The 25,860-nt window shown below is 50.8% G+C and overlaps 1 protein-coding gene across 1 annotated transcript; it reads right to left on the bottom strand.

The window, feature by feature from the left end:
* Positions 1 to 828: 828 nt before the first annotated feature.
* LOC101118767 (uncharacterized) lies at positions 829 to 21,514 on the bottom strand. Its single transcript, XM_027976072.3, has 7 exons — positions 21,461 to 21,514; positions 20,674 to 20,797; positions 12,464 to 12,642; positions 11,698 to 11,880; positions 7,710 to 8,222; positions 4,021 to 4,215; positions 829 to 3,577 (listed from the first exon to the last, which is right to left on the bottom strand). The coding sequence occupies exons 1-7, from the start codon at positions 21,512 to 21,514 to the stop codon at positions 3,362 to 3,364; spliced, it is 1,464 nt and encodes a 487-aa protein (XP_027831873.2). The 3' UTR covers positions 829 to 3,361.
* Positions 21,515 to 25,860: the final 4,346 nt, after the last annotated feature.

Below are 25,860 nucleotides of genomic sequence, written 5' to 3'. Positions count from 1 at the left end.
ATACAAAAGTGTCTCCCCCTCCTCCCAGGTTCACTGAGAAATAGCTGACACACATCCCTAAGTTGTATCAAAGTGTATAGTGTGATTGTGATTCATCCATATTGGGAAATGATGACAGTAAGCTAACATCCATCATGTCTTCTGCATACATTTTCTTTCAGTCTGTGGCTTGTCCTTTCATCCACTTGATAGTTAATGTATTTTTAGCCTGACAAAATCCAGGAAATCAAACAAATAAACAAGCAGCACCTTGGGAAGCAAAGTTCCCCAAGATATAGCAGTAAAAAAAAAAAAAATACTGAAGGCAGGGCTGCATGGGCTGTGAGGGTCTGCCCAGAGTGAGACAGTGGGCTCTGATGGGTGGTTTTGGAAGGCTGAGAGCCCTCGTGCTCCAGCAGTCCCCAGCCACCAGGGAACCTTAGCAGCCACTGCAGTGGGTCACTGAGTGTCATGATAAAATCATGCAGGGAGACAGGGGTGGTGGCTCAGTGTCTGCAGTGGCTCAGGAGAGTTTAGCCTCAAGCTGTGAGCCCTTGAAACTTGGATCTGTTGATCCTCAGATGGGATGGGGCCTGGGAATCTGTATTCTAAACACCACTACCCCTGTCCCCCAACCACCACTGACATCGCTGTCTCTCTCTATCAGGCAAACTCAGGAGCAGCTGGCTATGCCAACCAAGTGGCCTCCAACTTGACTGCTTTTGCCCACAGATGGGACCCAGACGTTGTTTCCAGGGCCCAACAATGTGGAAGCTGCTGAACATGCCCTCACAGCACAGATCAGTCTGAGCCACCCTGCCCAGCTCCACCCACATCAATGGCAATCAGTTTACCAAACACACAAAAGAAAACTGTTTTATTTAAAATAGCCGCTTTGGCCTGGACCCAGTCAGGGTTTCCATGACAACTTTGCACATGCCAGAAAGCCTCTCTCAGTGTCATTATGCCACTACAGGAAGTCTGCAAAAATGCTCTTTCTCTTGCCATGGACGCATGCAGAGCTCTGTCTGCACCCTCAACCGAGACTCTAGTCATAATCTTTATTAACAAACAAACACATACACACACACAGAACAAAAACAGACACGATTCAGAAGCTCGGAAGTATAGAGAGCCAGAAAGTGCTTAGTAAACCTGAGAAAAAGACCAAGGTTCAAAAAGTGCCTGAGAAGAGAGGGGCTCGGGGCTGAGCCCATAGCCCCTGTGCAGACTGAGGTCATACAGCGGTGCCCAGGGAATGCGGGTGTATAATCTTTAAGTACACTGACACACAGAGAGAACCCACAGGAGGAACGCACTTCTGTCTTGCTCTGATACGAGGCAGGAACCCCTCCTAGAGTTCGGAAAGGGGCTTTATTCCACTTTTTCTACTGCTCTGAACTCCACCCGCCCAGCTAGACTGACCTGAGTGAGAAAGAGGAGATGCTGCTGTTTGCCAGCACAGGGATGAGTGCCTCCCCTGCCCACCCCTGTTCCCCTCACAGGAACACTTTCACAGAGATGGGGTGGGGAGCAGAGGGAGGGAATGGAAATAGGTGCATCTTTGGGGTGGTTTTCAGAAGAGCAGACAGCACAGCAGAGGTGCTCTTCTCTGTGCCCTGACTCCCTCTGCAGGTGTTTCCCGGCTGCGTCTGGTCTGGGAAACCCAGGTCAGGCAGCGGTGTTGCACCATCTGATCCAAGGCCTCTGGGGCCCCCTTGAGAACAAGATGTAGTCTAGCATCATTCTCCCTGGGAGCTCATACTCTAACTCAGCCGTGACTGATTTTCTCCTTTGCAGCAGCAACTTCCTGAATTTCTGCTCTATTCTGGAAGCTAATGTGAGGCTGATTACCATCTGGGCGCCCAAGATGTGCTGTAACATTCTTAGGGGAACCCCGACTCCCCGGACAGGGCCCATTTCTATAAAGCAGACTGCGCTCCTGCCAAGCAGCCCAGAACTTTCTCTGAATCCTGAAGGGATGTTCACCCCTTGCTGATTTTCATAAAATCTGTTTTCAAAAGGAAACCCAACGAGAGCGTTTTCGACCTAGTTCTGTAGAGGACTCTTCCTTTCAGTCTCTTCCTGTTACAGATTTTGCTTTTGAGAGTGAAAGAGGGATCAACAGTAGGCTGTGGCTTTGATTTTAATCCAGAACCATTTTACGGGTTCAGAACATCACTGCAGTTACAGAGTGCTTGTGGGACCTATGGGAGGGGCAGCACCTGTTGAGTTAAGTTTGACTCCTCCTCCTCAAGCCCCGCACCCCCCGTCCCAGGGACAGGTACACCTCCCTTCTTAGCCAGTGGCTTCTGTGACTTAACAGAGAAACCGTTTTCTGACCTATAGAGGAAAGGGTTGGTGGAAGAGTCACAGACGATAGAAATACGGATGCTTCTCTTAAATCCTTTTTCTTTCAAATCACCCCAGGATGCGTGTGTCATGCCCCCCAGTCAATTCCCCGAACTTTCCCCTTCAGGGGGGAATCAGTATTTGGGTGATTCCCTAACTCTTTGGTTGCTTTTCCTGTAAAAACTTAACCTAGGAAGTGAATAAATCAGCAATCTCCAGGCAAGAATTACTGGAGTGGGTAGCCATTCCATTCTCCAGGGCTCCCTCCCTGGGTCTCCTGCATTGCAGGCAGATTCTTTACAATCTGAGCCACCAGGGAAGCCCAATCCTTCCCCAGCGTTAAGTGTCTCTTAGAGGCAGGAGTCTGGATCCTGGCCACACCATGTTCATCAGGGCAGGGAGCCCATGGACACAGTTCAGGAGGCCCTGGAGACCACCAGCCATCCTGAGCAGCTGTGGGCAGCTGTGCCCATGCTGGTCACTAGGGAGTCCCCTAGTTCAAGGTAACTGAACCTTGTGTTGACCAGCAAAGCCATCCAGGAAAAGCCAGGCTCTCAGGGGAATCCCGACGCCCTGACAAACCAGGAATCTGCTGTGTATTGTCTTGGTGGGGGCCCCATCTTTGGCACCCCGGCAGTTTATTGAGGATGGGTGCACGATTGTACATGTATCTCTTGGTGCCTTTCCCACCCGTGTGGGCCCCTCTGACTTTAAACAGTGCCATGTGGTCAGGGACCCCAGACTCCTGGGGTCACTCCCAAGGTGACCTGGCAGTGCTCACGAAGCACTGGTTTCCCTGAATCTCAGTGCAGCCCTCGTGCTGACACAATCCCCCGGTGCAGAGGGACGCATGGTGTGGGGGACGTGCCTGAGGGTCGAGGAGGTAGACAGCTGAGTTTGCATTGCTCTCCACGAGGTGTCAGGAGCTGCAAAGGCAGGAGGCTGACAGGGCACCTGACGTCCCTGCTGGGGACTCGGAGCCGCCTGCCTCAGGTCAGCCGCACCACGCCTGGAGCCGGAGGGGAGCAGCTCAGCTGCTGGGAAGTTTGTCTGGGGTCCGCCTGGGCCTCTGAGACTCGCCCGTCTTGGAGGGCGCGGGGGCCTTGGGAGGGCCGGCCGGGCTCTCGGCCGTGGGAGGCTGAAGGGAGCAGCCACAGCAGAGGGAGAGGAGCCGGGTCCTGACGGCGCGCGTGCAGAAGACGAACATGACGCAGTTGGCACCTCCCTGGAAGGTGTTCCCGATGCCCTGGCGGGGAGAAAGGAAGCGGCGTGAGTGCCAGGGCTGCGCGGGCCTGAGCAACACACACAGGGAGGAGCAGGGGACCCAGGACCTTGTCCTCCACCCGTGGGGGGTGGTCCGTGGGGACCCTGGCCACCAGGACCTCTGACAGAGCACCGGGCAGGCCTGAACTTGAAGGCGTGCCTCGAGTCTTCTGGGTTGGGAAGGGCTAAGGGTCAGTCCACTTTCCTGGGGTTACTCCTAGGCCGTGGGACAGCAACTCAACACCCACGGGCGGCCCTGGAGCCACGCTGACCTTCCACCTTCTCTCATCAAGCCTCCCTGTTGGGCAGGGCACGGAGAAGGACGCAGGGGAGCAGGGCCCCCCACCCGCCCATGCTGGCTGGAGCGTTGGGGCCTGCCTGCCCCACTGGCCCTGCGGCCGGCCAGGCAGGGGAGGGCAGACCTACGTGCAAAACCACCAGCACAGGCATCCGCACCGCCGGGGAGCCACAGAGGGTCAGGACGAAGCGCACGGTGCTCCAGACCCGCAGGCAGATGAAGATGAGTGGGATGAGCACCAGCTTCTTATCCGCCACGGAGGTGCGGTGCTGGAGCTGGTGTGCCTCGGAGACGATGGGCCGGTACTCCGAGAGCTCCGCGTGCTGTGCGGGGAAGACAGAGAGCAGACGTGAGAGGAGCACCTCCTGGGGACAGACTGGCCGGAGTGGGAGGGCGTGAGGTGTGCAGTGCCTGACGCTGGCAGCCCAGGTTCCATCTCTGGCCTGTCTTATCCATCACCGGCCATTCCACCTCCTCATGTGGATGTCTAAAGCATGTCAGAAGCTTCTCGTGTTCAAAGCAGATGCCTGATCTCACCCCCAAGCCTGCTGCCTGCTTCCCACCTCAGCCCTGTCCTTCCAGCTGCCCGCGCCATGAGCTTGGGAGCGGCCTTTGGTTCCTGTCTCTGTGCGACAGCTCACATCTGCCCCATAGGCAAGCCCCACAGGTTCTGCCTTCAAAAATGGACCCAGACCTGGAAGTTCTGTCCACGGTCACTGCCACCAGCCAGGTCCAAGCACCACCACCACTTCGCTGGACGGTTGCCACTGCCTCTTCACTGGTCTCCCTCCATCACCACCCCAATCCCCTCTCCACTGCAGTGTCACTCTCAACACAAATGCAGTATGGTTCCTTGAAAACCAATGTTCGTTACAGCACTATTTACAACACCAGGACACGGAAGCAACCTAGATGCCCACTGAAAGATGAATGGATAAAGAAGACGGGGCACATATACACAGTGGAATAGTACTCAGCCACAAAACACATCTGAGTCAGTTCTAGTGAGGTGGATGAACCTAGAGCCTGTTACACGACTGAAGTAAGTCAGAAAGAGAAAAACAAATGTCCTATATTAACATATATATATGGAAACAAGAAAAATGGTACTGATGAGCCTATTTGCAGGGCAGCAGTGGAGATGAAGATACAGAGAACAGGCTTGTGGACACAGTGAGGGAAGGAGAAAGTGGGCAAACGGAGAAAGTAGCATCAACATATATACACTATCACACATAAGACAGAAAAAAGCGCTAGTCACTCGGTCATATCTGACTCTTTGTGACCCCATGGACTGTAGCCCACCAGGCTCCTCTGTCCATGGGATTTCCCAAGGCAAAAATACTGGAGTGGGTAGCCATGCCCTTCTCCTGGGGATCTTCCTGATCCAGGGGTCCAGGTCTCCTGCATGGCAGGCAGATTCTTTACCATCTGAGCCTCCAGGGGAAGCCCCCATAAGACGGATGGCTGGTGAGCAGTTGCTGTATAACTCAGGGAGCCCACTGTGGTGCTGTGAGATGACCTGGAGGGATGGGCAGGGAGGGGGACGGGAGGGCAGTTACGGAGGCTATGGAGGGAGGGGATGCATGTACAATTATGTCCAACTCACATTGTTGTATGGCAGAAACCAACACAACATTGTACAAATTAAAACAACAACAAACCTAAGTCAGATCAAGCCAGTCTTCCACTCCAAGCTCTTCGCGATTCCTCGTTTCGTCTGTTCCTTAAAAAGTCCCCAACTCTAGCTCTCCCTGATTTCATTCCTGCCACATTCCTCATGTTTATTCTGCTCCAGCCACACAGACCTCCTAATCCTCCTAACATGCCAGGCACACCCCACCCCTGGGTCTCTGCACAAGCTCCGTCCCACATACATGCCCCATCAGTTCAGTTCAGTTCAGTCGCTCAGTCAGGTCCGACTCTTTGTGACCCCATGAACCGCAGCATGCCAGGCCTCCCTGTCCATCACCAACTCCCAGAGTTTACCCAAACTCATGTCCATTGAGTCGGTAATGCCATCTAACCATCTCATCCTCTGTTGTCCCCTTCTCCTCCTGCCTTCAATCTTTCCCAACATCAGGGTCTTTTCAAATGAGACAGCTCTTTGCATCAAGTGGCCAAACAGCCAAAAAAAAAAGAAAAAAAAAGACATAGGCAAGACCTGCAGCTGGGGGGCAGGGGGTGGGGGTGGGGGACAGGGGGAGTCCTGGGCAGAGCCTGGTGGGGCTCCTGGGAACTTCCATCTGGGAGCCCTGGAATCCTCCTAGGGCAGGAGGAAAGAGGAGGTGAGAAGGGCACCCCCAGCCCAGACAGAAGACCAACTAAAATGCCCTTCAAAGACAGAGAGGATCTCAGACCCATTGGTACACCTGCCAGCATCTCTGTCAGTGACTCCAAGTTAAGCCACAAGAGGGCGGCAGGGAGGAGTGAGAATCAGGTAGATTTCCAAGTAAAAGGAAACCCCAAAGTGTTTGTTTCAGGAAACAGACAGGAGTACAGGGTGGGGATCAGGTCTCAGACAGCTGCGAGGAGCACTTTACACACTTGGAAATGGCCGCTGAGCCTGCAGCACACTCGAAAGACGGGGACACTCTCTCCTACAATTTCAGCCTTGAAAACACAGAGCAAAACAGAAGGACAGGCACCACATCAGCAGGATGAGCTGGAATCCTGTCCGCAGAGCTTTCACCCTGTTACCACTCCAGCCAGGTGCCATATTTTATCTTCCATCGGAACTGCACCTCTGCCTCCTCCTAAGAGTGCAGGAACCATGCTTGAATTCTCATTAGAAACTCCCATTGCCACACAGAACTTTCATGCATAGTAGATGGTCAATAAAAATACACTGAATGAATGCTTGAGCAGATCAATGGATGGGCTAATCAGAACATTTCTGGGATAGCAGTTTGCACATGGCTGGCTTCCCTGGTGGGTCAGCAGTAAAGAATCCATCTGCCAGTGCAGATGTGGTTTTGATCCCTGGGTTGGGAAGATCGCCCGGAGAAAGGAATGGCAACCCACTCCAGGATTCTTACCTGGGAAATCCCATGGACAGAGGAGCCTGGCGGGCTACAGTTGCAAAAGAGTCAGACACAACTTAGTGACTAAACAGTCACAACAACGACTTGTACGTGGCTAGGAGAAAGCCTGTGCTTTACATCTGCAGAAACGAACTGGTAGTCCAGCACAAGGAACAATTTGCTCAGATTATCAGAGGGAAAGCATTCTTTCTGAGAATTTCTGGCCAGAAGTCTAGTAGACTTCTGATCAGCCCAGTCTATTGAATTCCCGAGAGCCCGAAAAACCTGCCACTTAGGATATTTTACTCACCAAAAATAAGAAGTGAATTACTTGTATCACTGATTAGGAAAGTCTGTGGCCCTGCCAGGTCAATTCTTATTAGGCTAGTGCACGCAAGCATCTTTCATCCAGGTTCCTTTCACGGTTAAACAACTGCATGGGTCTGTCCAGGAGGAGGCAGTAGAGAGCCATGGCCCAGACCGCAGGCTGAGCTCTTTTAAGCCTCCTTAATTCCAGACACTCACTGGGAGTCTGGGGAGCCCCTTAACCTTGGTGAGCCTTGTTTCCTCATCCACAAACGAAGGAATAAAAGGACCCGCCCCGACGGGGCTGTGTAATTATCAAACCAGACAAGCAACAGTGCTGATGAAATTCGGCATGCGTCACGGTGAGTGACAGAACAAGCCCTCCCTCACTCTCGCCGGTCGCTCGTCCTTCCCCTGAGACGGCCGACTCCGTCCCGGGGACACACTGGCCACACAGAGCTCTGGGCGGGCCCCCCGGGGACACCTACCGCCCGGCGGATGTGCTTCCGGATGAGGAGGTAGAGCACGGGCAGAGTGACGTAGGCCAGCAGCTCCCACAGCTTCCCGGTCAGCAGCATCCACAGCACCCGGTCCTCCGCCTCCAGGTTGATCCAGCACCAGCCCACCGACACGTCCGAGGCGTCGTAGCCGATCTTCTTCAGAGCCACAGCTGCCACGGTGATGGCCAGCGGAACCCCCCAGCTGAGGAGTAAGGAGCAAACAGGCCGCGGTGAGGTCAGACCCAGCTCCCAGCAAAGCCAACAAGGGTGAAGCGACCAGGATGCTGTGCACACAAGGCCAGTACTCTCCCAAGCCTGCAGCAGACAGGGTCCCTGGAGAACAGGGGGGCTGGAGTCCTCAAAGCTCCCAACCCAGCTCTGCTCTGCCCAAGCCCAGGAAAGGGGACATAGGAGCTGTCCTGGCCTCCCACCTGGACACACACATCCTCCCAAGCGCTCGGAGGCTGGGTTCTCACTCAGAATTGCCAGGCTTCTCGGAGACTAGGACGCTATAGCACTCTCACTTCCCTGGTGGCTCAGACGGTAAAGCATCTGCCTACAATGTGGGAGACCCGGGTTCAATCCCTGGCTTGGGAAGATCCTCTGGAGAAGGAAAAGGCAACCCACTCCAGTACTCTTGCCTGGAAAATCCGGTGGATGGAGGAGCCTGGTAGTCTACAGTCCATGGGGTCGCAAAGAGTCAGACACGACTGAGTGACTAAAATCACACACCATAGCACCAGAACAGCCAGCTCCTTCCTGCATCAGGAGGCCTGGGCACCAACCTGCAAACATCGGCCCACGTGGCCAAATATCACCCAGACACCCCACTAGCAGACAGGGCCCCGTGACCAGCCTGGGTCCGGGAGTGCATACACACACTGGTGGCTGTCAGGCCCCGTGACCAGCCTGGGTCCGGGAGTGCATACACACACTGGTGGCTGTCAGGGTCCTGTGCAGCTGCAGCAGCAACTAGAAGAGGGGCGGGCAGTAGGCAGACACTCTACTTGGGCCCTGGCAAGGATCCACGTGTGTTAGTCCCTCAGTCCTGTCTGACTCTTTGCGACCCCATACTGCTCTGTCCATGGGATTCTCCAGGTAAGAATACTGGAGTGGGTAGCCATTCCCTTCTCCAGGGGATCTTCCCAACCTGGGGACTGAAACCAAGTCTCCTGCATTGCAAGCAGATTCTTTACCATCTAAGCCACCAGAGAAGCCCAAGGGGACCCTCTAAAGCATAGGGCCGGGACAGGCAGTGCTGGATGGACTTTTCTCGAGCTTAGCACAGTGGCAACACAGCCCAGATTAGGGCCGAGCCCCAAGGCCCCTCCCCGGTAGTCCCCACACCAGTCTCCCCCCAAAACCTTTCAAATCGGTGAGAAGGACACAAACAAGCTAATGTGGAGGTCCTCAGGGTGGTTATAAGCTTGGATAGAGATGCAACAGGCTGGGTCCAAGTCTCGGGCCTTCCTCGGGCGGCTGCAACACATCAGTGTTTTTCTGCACAAAGTGGGGATAATCACGGTGCCTGGAGCAGAGCATTGAAGTCAGTCATACCAGAATAAACTGATCAGTGTGAAGTGCGCACACGGGACAGGGTGTGTCCATGTTTATGTCAGGCAGGCTCATCCCTAGGTCCTAGAGGATCCAGGCCTGTGGTGCAGGCGCCAGGGAGGTGTGAGGCCTGTGACCCCAGGAGGATACACGGGCCTATGTCCCAGGTCAGCTGCCCCGAGAACAAGCAGTAAGTGACCAGGACAGTGTCATTAGGAAAACACTTAGTGTGGAAAGCGGGAAAGCGGTTCTACCTCAAGGGCTCTATGTAACGGATGCTGGCTCTTTCTGAAAGTCATAGAACAATGATGTGATCCCAGTTGCACTTGGTCTGCTACCAAAAGGAGGCTAGAAGAGCAGTGTTTCTATCAAGGTCTTCAAAGGCTGCAGGATAGGGGAGGAGGCAGGGCAGGGATGGTGATGCAAAGGAGAAAGTCAGCTCCCTGGGCCTGGGGAAGGCTTGGTGTCCATCCTCCACTGACCTCTGCAGGAGGGCCCCATAGCCCTGCAGCTCCGGCTGTCCAGAGGCGGAAGTGACATGTTCCCCCTTGAAGGCACAGAGGCACAGGAGGGGCCAAAACCACCCAAATCAAAGGATTATGGGATTATTATGTTCCACTTACAATGGAGTGTGCTATTTTTTTTTTCAACTTTATTTGTGGCTGCACTGGGTCTTGGTTGCTGGGAGAGGGATTTCTCAGTTGTGATTAGCGGGGGCTACTCTCTAGTTGTGGTGCCCAGGCTTCTCATTGCAGCGGCTTCTCTTGTGGTGGAGAAGGGCTCCAGAGTGCAGACTCCAGAGCGCAGACTCAGTAGTGGTGGCGCACGGGCTTAGTTGCTCCGTGGCATGTGGGATCTTCCTGGACCAGGGATCAAACCGTGTCTCCTGCATTGGCAGGAGGATTCTTAACCACTGGACCACCAGGGAAGCCAAATGCTTGTCCTGTGAAGAATTATTGATCTATTAAGTTAATATATATTATTGTCGAACTATTTTGTCTTTATAAAAGTTTCCCGTTTTAAAACTCAAGCCGTTGTAAATAGTGCTGCAATGAACACTGGTGTATGGCAGAAACCAACACAACATTGTAAAGCAATTATCCTCCAATTAAAAAGAAACAACCTCACCCTATCCTAGTAAAGGACAACAGGTGTCCACTATGAGTTCCAGAAGGCGATGGCCATGTGGGCTCACTGCTCCATCTCAGCATCCACATCAGTGCCTGGCATGTGGCGGGACAAAACTAGGACCTGCTGAATGAATGAAGTATGAGCCCAGTGGCCAAGACAGCTTTTCCCAATTAAATGTTCACTGCAAGGACATTACTGAAAGGAGGTGAAAGGCTTTTAAAGCAGCAGTCTCCAACCTTTTTGACACCAGGCACTGGTTTCACGGAAGACAATTTTTCCACAGACTGAGGGGTGGGGGTGGATGGTTTGGGGATGCGGTATTGGAGAAGACTGTTGAGTGTCCCTTGGACAGCACGGAGATTAAACCAGTCAATCCCACCTGGTTCCTTGATTCTCCCACTGACTGAATTTGGAGGAATTCCCTAAATTCTGACTGAATTCTCTAAATTTTTAAAATTTTGATCAGGATTTAGACATCCATATCAAACACTGAAGTTGAAAAGTTATACGTTAAAAAAGGGCATCCAGGACTTCCCTTGTTGGCTCAGTGGATGGGAATCTGCCTGCCAGTGAGGACATGAGTTCAGTCCCTGGTCCAGCAGGATTCCACGTGTTGCAGGAACGACTAAAACCATGCACCACAACTACAGAGCGCGAGCTCTAGAGCCTGTGCTCTGAAACAGGAGAGGCCACCACTCCCAGTAACAAAGAGCAGCCCCCACTCACCACCACCACCACCACAACAAAAAAACCACACAGCGGTTTTTAAAAGTGATGAAGACCCAGCCCAGCCAAAAAGAAAAAAAAAAATAATTCATCCATCTATCACTTTAAAAAAAAGTTTATATGTTAATATTTATTTATTTGGCTGCACTCGATCTTAGTTTCAACGTTCGGGGTCTTTAGGTGAGGCATGCGAACTCTTAGCTGCGGTATGTGGGATCCAGTTCCCTGTCCAGGGTTTGAACCCGGGCCTCCATCATTTGAGTTTTGATGCTGATGTAGAATCAGTGAGTCTGTTCTTGCTAATTAATACTCACATACCTGCCTGTCCTTCCAGGTCATTCCTCCCCAGGTGAGCATTGGAAGCTAAGTGCTTCTCAACTAAATCAGGGACCAAACTTTCCAAAATCTTCTAGCCACCACTAGGGGCTCAGAAATTCCTCAGTGGTTCCCCTCTCTTGAGGCCTGGGGCAGGGAGTCCCTTCCTCAAAGAAGGAAGTCTTGAATTTAGCCCCTGGGGATGTGCACAGCCACAAAAGGAAGTCTCCGTGGCCGACAGAGGTGGTACATGAGGCTCAGCATCTGCGACTTCTTCCTCCTCTGGGACCTCCGCTCTGTTTCTCTTGGCAAAAATTCTGTTTATCTCCACAAATATTCGGCCCTTGGTCTCAGGAATGACCACATAGATGTAAACAGCAGTGAGGAGGCAGATTTCTGCAGAGATAATGAGACTGTAGGCACCAGTGACTTCCTGGGCCAAAGACAAGAAAACAGGTGGGGCTGGAGGAAGAAAGACATTCCAGGGCCAGCGCCAGGTGAGGCCTATGTGAGTCGCACAGGAGTCTCTCGGTGGCCCGTTTTACTTTACTCCCTGGGAGTGAAATAGGTAGAAAATTAGATCCTGCCTCATGTCAGAAAGGACTCAGCCTTGTGACAACGGGGACAGTATGAACAGTATGACCTCTAGATCGGACTGCACACTCTCAGAATTGGGGGTGGGGGTGGGAGGTGGGGGATGCCCCCTGGCTCTAGCTTGCTTGAACTTGGCAGACCAGAGCCCCTACATCCTTAACCCTTCATGGTCTGAGTGCCTAAGCTCCTTCAGTAGGTGGGAAATGAGTAGGTTTGACTGAGATGGCGCCACCTTTGTTTTATGGACCTTGGAGAGCTGCCCCCTCTCTTGTCAAATTAACAGATGCTTTTAGTAGAAGGGGGACCCCCTGCCTATTCCTGGAGTCCCATCTGCCTAGAGGCAGGGGCCAGGTGGAGCAGGGAGTCGGGGCAAGGGGCTGTGTCCCTCACCCCCGTGCTCCCTGCAAGATGCTTGCACTCACCTGGACAGACTGGAACACGAAGCCCACAATGAAGGTGGTGAGCCCCTGCAGCCCCCCATCCACTATGAAGGTAGGAGGCTGGCGAGGGCTACAGGAAGAGCTTGGAGGGGGCGGCACCTCAGGGAGCTGGACCAGTGGAGCAGAGGGGTGCGGAGGGCCCTCGAGGGGTGCACAGTGTTCTGGATGGCCGAGGGAGGGAGCTCCCGTCTCTCAGCCCCCTGCTTCTATTCGCCAGCACCTCCCCACTCCCTGCCACCGCCCCCCCACCCCGCCCTGCCCGACTTCTGGGTACACTCACCACTGAGCTCCAAACTGAGCCTCTGAGGGCATCAAGGTCACACCAATGCCATTCTCTCCCGTGTTGGAATTATTTTGAAATTCGCCAACACAGAAGGGGGAATGTGAAAGTCAAAGTCGCACAGTCGTGTCCGACTCTTTGCGAACCCATGGACTATATAGTCCATGAAACTCTCCGCCAGAACACTGTAGTGGGTTGCCATTCCCTTCTTCAGGGGATCTTCCCAACCCAGAGATTGAACCCAGCTCTCCTGCATTGCAGGCAGATTCTTTACCTTCTGAACCACTAGGGAAACTCAAAATCCCACTTGGATATCCTTGAACTCGACTCTGTTGGTCTTGGTCACAGCTGCCTGGTGCAGTGCAGACTAAGCAGGCGTTCCATCTGAGCGTTCTGTGGATCAGTACCTTGATTTTGGTTTATGGACAGCTCTTTCGGAACCAAGATTCTGCAGGGAATATTTTAATCTTAGGAATCAGAGGGGACGAGAACTGTATCTGATTCTCAGGAGGACACACAGAGAGGAGGGGGTTTCTAGAGTCTGCCCACAAGGTAGGTGGAGGTGAAGGCCCAAGGCTGCCAGCTTATGGACCCAGGGCTGAATCAACGAGGAACTGTAACTGGAGGCCACAAAGACAACTGAGCCTTGTGTGGGCAGAGGCGAATATGAACGTGTAGACTGTTTGGATGTGAACCGAGGGTCCCCCAGTGGCATCTGGCTGGCACGAGCTCCCTCTTTGCAGAGGTTCACCTCCTTGTTGGGCACTGGACCTGAAGCTCAGCACCATGGGAGTCACAGGAGATGGGGCGGCTCCAGTCTGGTCATGGTACTGGCTAACACTTAGGAAACATTTGTTGAATGAGTGAATGTGAGCTGGAATGTCCTTTCAAGAAAAAGGTAAACAGAACTGAGAATTCCAGTGAGGGTGGGGCTCGTATAGGAACAGGGGAGAAGGTGGAGGATATGATAGTATCGCCAGTCATGAGCATTCATTCACTCAGCAAATACCAGACACCTCCTCTGTGCTGGGCCCTGGAGGGCTGCAGGGCCCTGGAGGGCTGCGGGGCAGCAGGTCCTCACTGGGCCTGATGCCCCCATGCAATGCCCAGATGTAGGTGAAGATGCAGATGACACCGAGATAAGACAGCTTTGCGGGGAGAGGAAGGGCTGTCTGTGCCTGAGAGCTTGAGGCTAAGAGCCCCATGTTCAGAAGACACTTGCGCACTTGCGGGCCCCACCTTCCTGCTGCAGGAAGGAGCCACACGTGGATTTCTGAGCACCTGCGTGGGCCTCCAGGGCTCTGAGAGCAACAGTGTGAGTGATACCTAGCATTCTAGTCAACAGGGACCTCCAGGAGCCATACCTGTTTGAGAGAACAGGAGGAATGCCGACCATTTTATTCTCGGCCCTTCACAAACATCGGGGCTGCCTAGGTGGCACTCGTAGTAAAGAATCTGCCTGCACATGAAGGAGATGCAAGAGACACGAGTTCGATGCCTGGGTGGGGAAGATGCCCTGGAGCAGGAAGTAGCACCTGCTCCAGTATTCTTGCCTGGGGAATCCCATGGACAGAAGACCTGAAGGGCTACAGTCAGGTCTACCTCCTTACAGGGTCGCAAAGAGTCAGACGTGACTGAGCGACTAAGCACACAGACATCAACGTGTTCTCGGCCCCCTCTGAGTGAGGGTATTATTGTTTCAATCCTGCAGTCGTGAAATCAGAGCACAGAGAGCCTGAACACAGACCAAGAGGACACTGGATCCCTCAGGGGGTCAAGCAGGCTCAAGTCAGACGATCAGCAGGCACGGAGCTGGGACCGGGACTCTGCCCTATCTGACAGGATCCTTCTAGAAGCCATTGGACCAGGAGAGAGACCCCCATCTCTTCCAGCTCCCCACTACTAGGGCAACAGATGGCACTCACTCAGGGTGAATAGACTGCAACCCAACTAACCAAGCAGGTAACTCTTTCACTAAAAGTATGAAAAAGGCTGCAAGGGTGGGGTTGGCACAGAGCTGGCAATGGAGGTGGACTGGGAACAGCTCCTTCCATGAAGCTGTCTCTGGGCTGCAACATGGGGGATGAGCTGAGGGAGGGGCAGCTTCCTGGAATGGATGACCTGGGGATGAAGAGCCAGCAGGGCTGCTGAGCAGAGGCTCTGATTCAGGCAGAAGAGGGAGAAAGCAGGCGGGCAGGATGTCATCCATTTCAAGACTTGAAGCAAAAGAGTTGGCTGAGACTGCAGGGGCCATCCTGGGTCTGGTGCCATTTGGACAGCTGCTGGATATGTTTTCAGGCAGAACCAACAGGACTGGATGATGAGTTGGAGAGAGTAAGAGAAAAGACTCAGGGGACGCCACTGAGGGTTCCAAAAGCAGCTGGCAATTATCTCTGTAGATAATGTCCCATTTTATTTACTTCTTTTCACTTGTCTAAAGTCCCTAAATGTTTTACTAGGAACTTAGACTCGTTTTAAAATGAGAAAAAAAAGTCTTTAAAAAGGATGCTTTGGGACTTCCCTGCTGGTCCAGTGGTGAGGACTCCAAACTTCCAGGGCAGGGGACACAGCTTCAATCCCTGGCGGGGGAATATCCCACAGGCCATAAGATGTGCCCCACCCCCCACCAAGAGGGAAACACTGATTAAACCGAAGCAGGACTGTAACTAGTATATTCCTTGCCAGCTTCATCTTCACCTTCCACCTCACCTGTTCCTCCACAGGCCCTGCTGTTCAGTGAACACAAACAGGCTTCGTCCACCTGAAGGTCTTTGCACACACCCAGGAATCAAGGAGGAAGTCATGATGGAGAGGACGGCTTGGAAAAAAGGCAAAGCATGTAGCATTGTCTCTGAATTACGGGAATAATTCCTGGACACATTCTTATCCTCACACGTTGATGGTTTATGGTGAACGGTGTCAGATTCATGATCTCTGAAGAGAAAGATTTAGCTTTGGGACCAGGGATCAGGCTTGATAACTCAAGAGCTTTTGTATAGCAGAGATTTATTAAAGTATAAAAAGGGTCTGACACATGTGGTCGCTGGTATAGCCGCTATGGAGAGCAGTGCGGAGATGCCTAAAAACTGGAAATAGAACTGCCATATGACCCAGCAATCCCACTTCTGGGCGCACACACCGAGGAAACCAGAATTGAAGGAGACACGTGTACCCAGTGTTCATGGCAACACTGTTTACAATAGCCAGGACATGGAAGCAACCTAGATGTCCATCAGCACATGAATGGATAAGAAAGCTGTGGTACATAGACACAATGGAGTATTGCTGCTAAGTCGCTTCAGCCGTGTCCAACTCTGTGTGACCCCATGGACTGTAGCCCACCAGGCTCCTCCATCCATGGGATTTTCCAGGCAAGAGTACTGGAGTGGGGTGCCATTGCCTTCTCTGAATGGAATATTACTCAGCCATTAAAAAGAATACATTTGAATCAGTTCTAATGAGGTGGGTGATACTGGAGACTATTATACAAGTCAGAAAGAAAAACACCAATACAGTATACTAATGCATATATATGGAATTTAGAAAGATGGTAATGATGACCCTATATGCGAGACAGCAAAAGAGACACAGATCTATAGAACAGAGTTTTGGACTCTGTGGGAGAAGGCGAGTGTGGGATGATTTGAGAGAATAGCATTGAAACATGTATATTATCACATGTGAAACAGATCACTAGTCCAGGTTCGATGCATGAGACAGGGTGCTCAGGGCTGGTGCACTGGGATGACCCAGGGGGATGGGATGAGGAGGGAGGGTCAGGATGGGGAACATGTGTACACCCATGGCTGATTCATGTTAATGTATGGCAAAACCCACTACAATACTGTAAAGTAATTAGCCTCCAATTAAAAATTTTTTTAAAGAGAATAAAATATGATGGAAAGACAAAAAAAAAATAAAGTATAAAAAGGGACAGAGAAAGATTCTGACATAGACATCAGAAGGGGGACAGAGAGTGCTCCCACTCACTAGTCTTAGCAAGTGAGTTATGTACTTTTTCAATTGATTATTACAGTCAATCAAAAGAAAGTCTCAAGGTTGTAAAAGTCTTACCAGACCCACTCCCTCGACACATACTTTAAGATGACCAGATTAGTCAGAAGATTCTTAAGGAGAAACATGTCTTCAGGCAGGATACGTTTTTGTTATATAGTCATTGGTACAGAGCTTAAGGAAAAACATATCCTTGAGCAAGAGGAGTTGTTTAGCTCTGGGCTTAAAGAAGAGAAACATTTTATGTGACTAAAATGAAGGAATGTAGAAAAAGAGTTTGTCCTTTTCTCCTCCTGAAGATCTCCATACCCCTTTCTCCTCCTGGGGGACCCGAGACTTCTTATCAACCTACCTAAGAATTGACTCTCTCAGTATGATTGTGTTTTCAAATAGAGTTCCCTGACTTGAGCAGGTTCGACTTGCAATTTTTCGACTTTACAATGGTGGGAAATGATACACATTCACTAGAAACTGTACTTTGAATTTTGATCTTTTCCCTGGTCTATCGACAAGCAGTACGATCCTCTCTTGTGATACTAGGCAGCTCCTGGCAGCCACGTGCTCACCAGGGTCAGTGACAATCACTCTATTTTTCACTTCACGAACAATATTCAACACCTTACATGGGACAATCAACACTTCATTATAAAATAGGCTTTACGTTAAGTGATTTTGCCCTACTGTAGATGAATGTGTTTTCTGACCACATTAAAAGTAGGTTGGGCTAAGCGATGATGTTTAGTAAGTTGGGTGTTAAATGTATTTTTGATTTACAATATTATCAACTTATGATGGGTTTCTCCAATACTTTGGCCACCTGATGTGAAGAGCCAACTCACGGGAAAAGACCCTGATGCTGGGAAAGATTGAAGGCAGGAGGAGAAGGGGGTGGCAGAGGATGAGATGGTTGGATGGCATCACTGAGTCAATGGACATGAATCTGAGCAAACTCTAGGAGATAGTGAAGGACAGGGGAGCCTGGTGAGCTGCAGTCCATGGGATCCCAAAGAGTCAGATATGACTTAGCAACTGAACAACAACAAATCATGGGTTTATTGGGATGTAACCCTATTGTAAGTCAAGGAGGAACTGTATATAGTTTTTAAAAACAAAAACCAAACTCACTCCAACTGTGCACAGCTTTCAAGAGGGTTTTTAGGTTTTTATTTATTTTTTTATTTTTGACAGTGCTGGGTCTTCATTGCTTTGCTTGGGCTTGTCTCTAGTTGTGGTGAGCAGGGGCTACTCTCTGTTTGCCATGGGTGGGTTTCTTCTTGCAACGGCTTCTCTTGTTGTGGGGCATGGGCTCTAGGGTGGAAGCTTCGGTGGTTGTGGCATGTGGGCTCAACAGTTGTGGCTCCCAGGCTCTAGGGCACAGGTTCAATAGTTGTGCTGCACAGGCTTCATTGCTCCACGGCATGTGGGATCTTCCCAGACCAGGCATCAAACCCATGTCTCCTCCATTGGCAGTGGACCTCCACTTACCCCTGGACCACGAGGGAAGCCCTGTGTGTAGTTTTCCTTGTAAAGGCTCAATTACTGCAAAAGCAATGACAGGGAGAAGCAGCCAAGGATCTATAAAATGCCGTTTTCAGAATATTTCATACAATGGCCATCCTGTGTATCTTCAAAACTTTTGTAGAACACGGGTAATAAACATATGCTAAGAAAATGATAAAGTGATATATTTCTTGCTTGGAAGCCCTTCTCCAGGGGAACTTCCTGACCCAGGGATTGAACCGGCATCTCTTACATTTCCCGAGTTGGCAGGTGGGTTCTTTACCACTAGTGTCACCTGAGAAGCTCCATTTTATTCTGACTCTGATACTATTCCCAGTTACTCCATAGTTTCTCACTGTTTCTTTCCCCACTTCTTTCTGATCTGGGCTCCAAGATATTTATAAATTAGAGACTGGCATACATCTTGACACGTGGTAGAATTTCACATAAGAGCTCTGCCCCGTTTATAACTGGGGTTTATTTGTTTATTATATTGACTGCACTGCTTGCAGGATCTTAGTTCCCTGACCAGGGATCAAACCCAGGCTCTGGTGGTGAGAGTGCCGAGCTGTAATCACTGGACCGCCCGGGAATTTCCCCTTAATTTTTAAAAAAATTTTAATTTCTTTTTTAACCTGGGGGGTTATGTTATCTTTTAATCTTTGGCTGTGTCGAGTCTTAGTTGTGGAGTGTGGGCTGTCGGTTGTGCCACACTGCACATGCCGTGGCCGACCAGCAGGAGGCGCCGCCGCTCTGGTCGCTCGCCAGTGCCGGTTTGCAAGGGAAGAGAGGGCGGTGATGGCACCGGGTGGGGGCGGAGGGCGCCCCAAATTATTGGGCCCTCCCATTCCCTCCTCAGCCCTTCCTTAAGTGCCCTCTCTCCCCTGCTGCTTGCTCGGTGGGACAGAGGTCCACGTGAACTTGACGTCGGTGGCATAGACTCGGCACCTTCCCTGTCTCTGGCATCCACAGACCCCGGATCTCAGCTCCGTGCCCCGCCCCACCGTAATTACTAAGTTTTCTAGTTTCCGCGTCTGAAGCTTTGGCGTCTGAGGGCCTTGCTGACGCTGGAGGGACTGCCCTCCTACCGTTAGCCAGTTTCTAGAGACAGCAAACAACTCAACCTGTGTGTGCACCTTTCACGTGACACCAACCCAGAGCACCCCCCTCCGCTCCATCAGGCTCTCGCCGCCACTCCCAGCCCCAGCCCGTGCCCTCTGCCTGATCACCCAGGGCAGGTACCAGACAACCAGGAACAGCCCAGCACTGATGCCTTGGAAATCTCTGAAGTACTAGCCAGTCCTAAACCTGCTTATCCTACCTTGCCTGTTCCTTCCCACGGAAACAACCATAAAGGCTTTTGCCCAGGTGCCAACCCACTACCTCCTGACCCCCGACCCCAGGTGCTTCTCCATGGGGCCCTGTGTGCCCCTCTCTCCCTCAGAAGCAGTGAGCAACAAACTGTCTTTTCAGTGGCAACCATCTCACAACCCCCCCAAATAATAAGACCTACATTTTAAACTAGCCCCCTCCTATAATCTGCAGCTTCAGTTCACACCAAAACGACCCAGAACCTGGCCTTCCAGCATAAGGGTCTTATTCACTCCATACACTTCCTTTTGCACTGACATGTACCTCCTGCTCAGCCTATTCCTTCTCGAATATTCTGAGCTTGCACCAAGCTCCAGCCTGGCAGCCTGCCTCACTTCCTTCTTGTTCTAATGCTGTTATCATCCCACTCCATCCCCACCAGCAGCAGCCACGTCAGCGCCGTCATCCAGGCATCACCATCTCCATCACCATCATCATGCCAGGCACTGTACTGTCACTTTGCACGTGTCCCTTCCATCCTCCCCAGAACCCTGCATGCAGGGATTATCACTGCCATTCACCGAGGGCCCAACAAGAGCGAAACAGCAATCCTGGAGGAAAACTGTGGGCAGAGCAGCACTTCCGAAAGCAACACAAACCATGGTTCCTGCCTGTGCTGGGCATCACTCTGTCTCCTGCGGAGCGTCCCTGAGTCCCCGAAGGCTGGATGCCACCTCTTTCTGACACCTTCCTTGAGCACCATCTGGGTTACCTATACAGCCTTGGATGTTTCTGGAAGCTGCCCCTTATCTCTGTTTTGGGAGATCTCCACTCATCCTCCCACACCATTGACAGATGCAGTCATAGCAAAAGAACCACATTCACTGAGAGTGATGCCACCAATGGTCATGCCTGAGTGAGCCTGGCAGGCTTCTGACCTGAGCTGTGTCCATCAACTGCCTTCCCTGGGAACTGGAAATTTGTCCAGAGATCTTCAGCTCATCTCAGAGGAGAAAGGACTAGTGGTACCTTCTTCCATGGATGACCCTGAGAATGGGCCTAGGGCTTTAGCCATCACTGGAGGTACCTGCACAGACTCCCAGCACTGCTTGAGAAAAGATGATCATCTTGAAAGCTCGGGCCACTTTGCTGACTCCCATCAGGATGGCAGGGATGATGGTGAAGACACTGTTGATCTGCAGGGTCCCTGTCTGCAAAGACAGCAGAGCCCAGAGGGCAGGGGGCTGGGGTGGCAGAAGCTCTTCCGACACCAACTCCTGTTCTCCAGGGCAGCTATTACACAATAGATGTGTCGAGAATGTGCCGGAGAAGGGCTGACATCTGGGAAGGACAGAAAGCAAAGACTGTGGGCAGAGGCTCTAGAGAGAGTTTTGGGGTCAGCGGGAGTTGGGTGAGGAGTGGGAGCATGCTAACAGTTGGAGCTGATTGAAAATTGTAGGGAAGGAAAGAGAATGGGCTGTCTGTACAGGCAGGGAGTTTCCTGTCACTGGTGGTAATCAAGCAGAGATAAGACTAGACAAGGAAGATTGCCAAGAATGTTGAACAGGGGAGCCCCACGACAGGTAGGAGACAGAGTTGGATTAGATGATGTCTGTGATTCCTCCCAAGCCTGAAGACTCGTGGGTCTATGAAGGAAAGGAGGGAGTGTCTGAAAAATAGAACAATGCTGGATGTCCCCTGCTGGCCCCCCAGGATCCACCCCAATCTTCCCCACTGTGTTCTGTGCCCTCTGCTGACTTGGGTCAGTGGCTCCCTTGCCCCCTCACACCCACATTTGGCTTTGGTTTTGCCAAGGGAGAAAACAGCAGTGGATCAAGAAGGAAGATGGTGCCCCCGCTATTGGGGTGGCCTACGGGCTGCACCGCCCTTGGCGATGTCTGCACACACTGCCCAGCTCTGAGGACCATCAGGACCCTGACACAGGTGCATCAGCCAGGGGGGTGGGGCTCTGATGCCAGGAGTAAGGGAGCAGAGATCTCTAAACAGAGCCCCAGACACCCCTTCTGGGGTGGTGGTGGGGTTAGCCTTAAGAGTTCCACCAAAGTCCCCTGCCAGGCAACACTGATGACTCATCAGATACACAGGCTGGTTTTCTCAGGCCCCTTTTCTCCTCTTGGGGCGGCTGTACCCCTGAGATAGCTGCCACTAGAGCTCTAATTCAGAGCAGAGGATCAGCTGGCCCAGAGACCTGAGGCCCAGAGAGACAAAAAGAGCCCACACGAGCCCCTTCCTGATGACAGGAGGCTTAGCTTAGCTTGGGGCTTGTCCACACCCCACTAGGACGAGGCCAGCTCCATCACACCAGCTGGTCTCAGGGTTGTCATCTGCAGAACAAGGGCAATGGTAAAGCCATCTCTGAAGTCCCAAGTTCTGGGACACTGGGTTCAGACAAGCAGGAGGGGGCCAAGCTTCTAGAACAATCCAGTCACTCCTGGTATAGCTGAGAACAGCACATTCTGAATTCCAAAAAGTCTGGATTATGGCATAACTGCAATATAGTGAATGTTTCCTGCATTCAAGTATACACGAAATGGCAAATTAGTCAGGTCTTGTTTTGTTTTGTTGCTGTTTTGTTTGTTGTTTTGGCTGTATCACGTGGCATGTGGGATCTTCATTCCCCCACCATGGATTGAACCCATATCCCCTGTAATGGAAGTGAGGAGTCTTAACCACTGGACTGTTAGGGAAGTCCCGAAAATTAATTGTTAATCAAGTAACTCTAGGAAGAGGTGATATGAGTCCTCTTTCAATAAATGACTTTCAATTGCTAATATTTTTTCTTTTTTGTTTTTGGCCACGCCTTGTCGCTTGTGGGATCTTAGGTCCCCAACCAGGGATTGAACCCTGGTCACCCGGCAGTGAGAGGAAGGAGTCCAAACCACTGGACTGAGAGGGAATTCCCCAATATTTTCTTTCATGCGTGAATACTGAATTGGTATGGTTCTTTAAAATCTAGTTTCCTTTAGAGGACTTCCAACCCTTTTTGCATTTTGAAATGCCAACATGTCAACTCCAAGTATAACTGTGAATTCCAAAGAGTGAGACCTAGTCAAATGGAATCCATGGGACCTAACCCTTAGACCTTGGCTCACTTCCTTCCTGGGAACCTTGACCCAGGCATCTCTCCTTATCTGCAGTCATGTCTTTGCAGCAACTGGGCTTAGGTGTAAAGATCAGTGAGTCCTTGTAAACCAAGCCAAGTATAAGAACTATGCTTCATCCTCAAACAAGACATGAGTCAGGGGCATGCAGAGTGATCCAATCTGAACCCCACACCTCAGAGAACATGACTGAGGCTGCACAGGAAGAGCTGTAGCTATTACAACTTGGAGCCATGGGTCACCTGACCTCAAATTAAACCCCATCAACAAGCATTTATTGAACACCTGCTAGAAGTGCTAATGAGGCCCCTCTGCTGAGTACCGTCCAGACTTTGCTCTCAAAGGCTGAACCACCTCCACGAAGTGGATGACAGAGGGGCTGCTGTTCCTGTGCGGCTGACAAGGGGGAGAAATCCCAAGAAATTCAAGGACTTCCTTTAAGGTTATGATATCTATGGCAAAGTGGGGGCTGGACTTCAGGCCTCCTGATTTTTAAGGTCACACAGCTCCCCACCACAAGCATGATCACCAGAACATCATGGTTTACTGATGTGAATTTTGAGTGAGAGCAGCCCCTCCCCCCCAAACTACGACATGTGTCACCCAGCAGTGCTGTCCCCACCAAGCCTCCCACAGGAAACATAGACACAGTGCAGGACCCCTGCAGTAGCGTGACTTTCCTGTCCAGGAAGGCTCCATGCTGCTTGAACTAGGTTTCATTATAAAAGGACTTGAAGACCTGGAAGACACTGCCCCATCCACAGCCCAGAATACTGGGCAACTCATGAGAGACCAAGAGGTAATATTCTTAATTGCCTCCAGTCACTGTACTACAGAATGTTTTGGCCAGTATTTTGGGGAACAGTTGATTCTCTGTTGTTTGCTGGAGATTAAAAAACCCTACTGTCCAATGGGGTGAGACGAGGAACCAGACTGCACAAAACGCTGTGAAAAATGCACTATGGCAACTCCCCTGGTGGTCCCGTGGTTAGGACTCCACTCTTCCCCTGCAGGGGACCTGGATTCAACCCCTGCTTGGGGAGCTAAGATCCTGCAAGCTGTACAGTACGGTCAAAAAAAAAAATAATAATACAATGCTATGTCTTGGTGTAGAGTTTTTTTTTAAACAAATTTACTGTTAAACTTCACTTCATAGAGCCTTACTGTACAAGAGGCAACATAAGAAATATTGTTACTAATAGTATGACTGTGTGATCTCTATCTTCATAAGCCTTAGTTTCCTCATCAATTATAGAAATAATATGTATTTAATAGAGATTTTAGTTCGCTGATTCCTAAAATGTCGACGTTCACCCTTGCCATCTCTTGTTTGACCACTTCCAATTTGCCTTGATTCATGGACCTGACATTCCAGGTTCCTATGCAGTATTGCTCTTTACAGCCTCAGATCTTGCTTCTATCACCAGTCACATCCACAGCTGGGTATAGTTTTTGATTTGGCTCCATCCCTACATTCTTTCTGGAGTTATTTCTCCACTGATCTCCAGTAGCATATTGGGCACCTAATGACCTGGGGAGTTCCTCTTTGGTATCCTATCATTTTGCCTTTTCATACTGTTCATGGGGTTCTCAAGGCAAGAATACTGAAGTGGCTTGCCATTCCCTTCTCCAGTGGACCACATTCTGTCAGACCTCTCCACTATGACCCGCCCGTCTTGTGTTGCCCCGTAGGCATGGCTTGGTTTCATTGAGTTAGACAAGGCTGTGGTCCTACTGTGATAAGATTGACTAGTTTTCTGTGAGTATGGTTTCAGTGTGTCTGCCCTCTGATGCCCTCTTGCAACACTTACCATCTTACTTGGGTTTCTTTTACCTTGGGCATGGGGTATCTCTTCACAGCTGCTCCAGCAAAGCACAGCCGCTGCTCCTTACCTTGGATGAGGGGTATCTCCTTACCGCCACCATTTCTGACCTTCAACATGGGATAGCTCCTCTAGGCCCTCCTGTGCTGCGCAGCCACCACTCCTCGGATTGCTCCTCCCGGCCGCCGGCCCTGGCCTCGGGCGTGGGTGGCTCCTCCCAGCTGCCGCCCCTGACCATTACATCTACTACTGCAGGCAGGAATCCCTCAGAAGAAATGGAGTAGCCATCATGGTCAACAAGAGTCCGAAATGCAGTACTTGGATGCAATCTCAAAAATGACAGAATGATCTCTCTTCGTCTCCAAGGCAAACCATTCAATATCACAGTTATCCTAGTCTATGCCCCAAGCAGTAACGCTGAAGAAACTGAAGTTGAACGGTTTTATGAAGACCTACAAGACCTTTTAGAACTAACACCCAAAAAAGATGTCCTTTTCATTATAGGGGACTGGAATGCAAAAGTAGGAAGTCAAGAAACACCTGGAGTAACAGGCAAATTTGGCCTTGGAATGCGGAATGAAGCAGGGCAAAGACTAATAGAGTTTTGCCAAGAAAACGCACTGGTCATAGCAAACACCCTCTTCTAACAACACAAGAGAAGACTCTACACATGGACCTCACCAGATGGTCAACACCGAAATCAGATTGATTATATTCTTTGCAGCCAAAGATGGGGAAGCTCTATACAGTCAACAAAAACAAGACCAGGAGCTGACTGTGGCTCAGATCATGAACTCCTTATTGCCAAATTCAGACTTGAATTGAAGAAAGTAGGGAAAACCGCTAGACCATTCAGGTATGACCTAAATCAAATCCCTTATGATTATACAGTGGAAGTGAGAAATAGATTTAAGGGTCTAGATCTGATAGATAGAGTGCCTGATGAACAATGGAATGAGGTTCATGACATTGTACAGGAGACAGGGATCAAGACCATCCCCATGGAAAAGAAATGCAAAAAAAGCAAAATGGCTGTCTGGGGAGGCCTTACAAATAGCTGTGAAAAGACGAGAGGCAAAAAGCAAAGGAGAAAAGCAAAGATATAAGCATCTGAATGCAGAGTTCCAAGGAATAGCAAGAAGAGATAAGAAAGCCTTCTTCAGTGATCAATAGAAAGAAATAGAGGAAAAGAACAGAATGGGAAAGACTAGAGATCTCTTCAAGAAAATTAGAGATACCAAGGGAACACTTCATGCAAGGATGGGCTCGATGAAGGACAGAAATGGTATGGACCTAACAGAAGCAGAAGATATTAAGAGGTGGCAAGAA

Source organism: Ovis aries, chromosome 12 (genome assembly GCF_016772045.2).
Source record: "Ovis aries strain OAR_USU_Benz2616 breed Rambouillet chromosome 12, ARS-UI_Ramb_v3.0, whole genome shotgun sequence".
Taxonomy (NCBI): domain Eukaryota; kingdom Metazoa; phylum Chordata; class Mammalia; order Artiodactyla; family Bovidae; genus Ovis; species Ovis aries.
The sequence above is the reverse complement of the archived record's forward strand: the minus strand, read 5'-3'. Positions and strand labels throughout refer to the sequence as shown.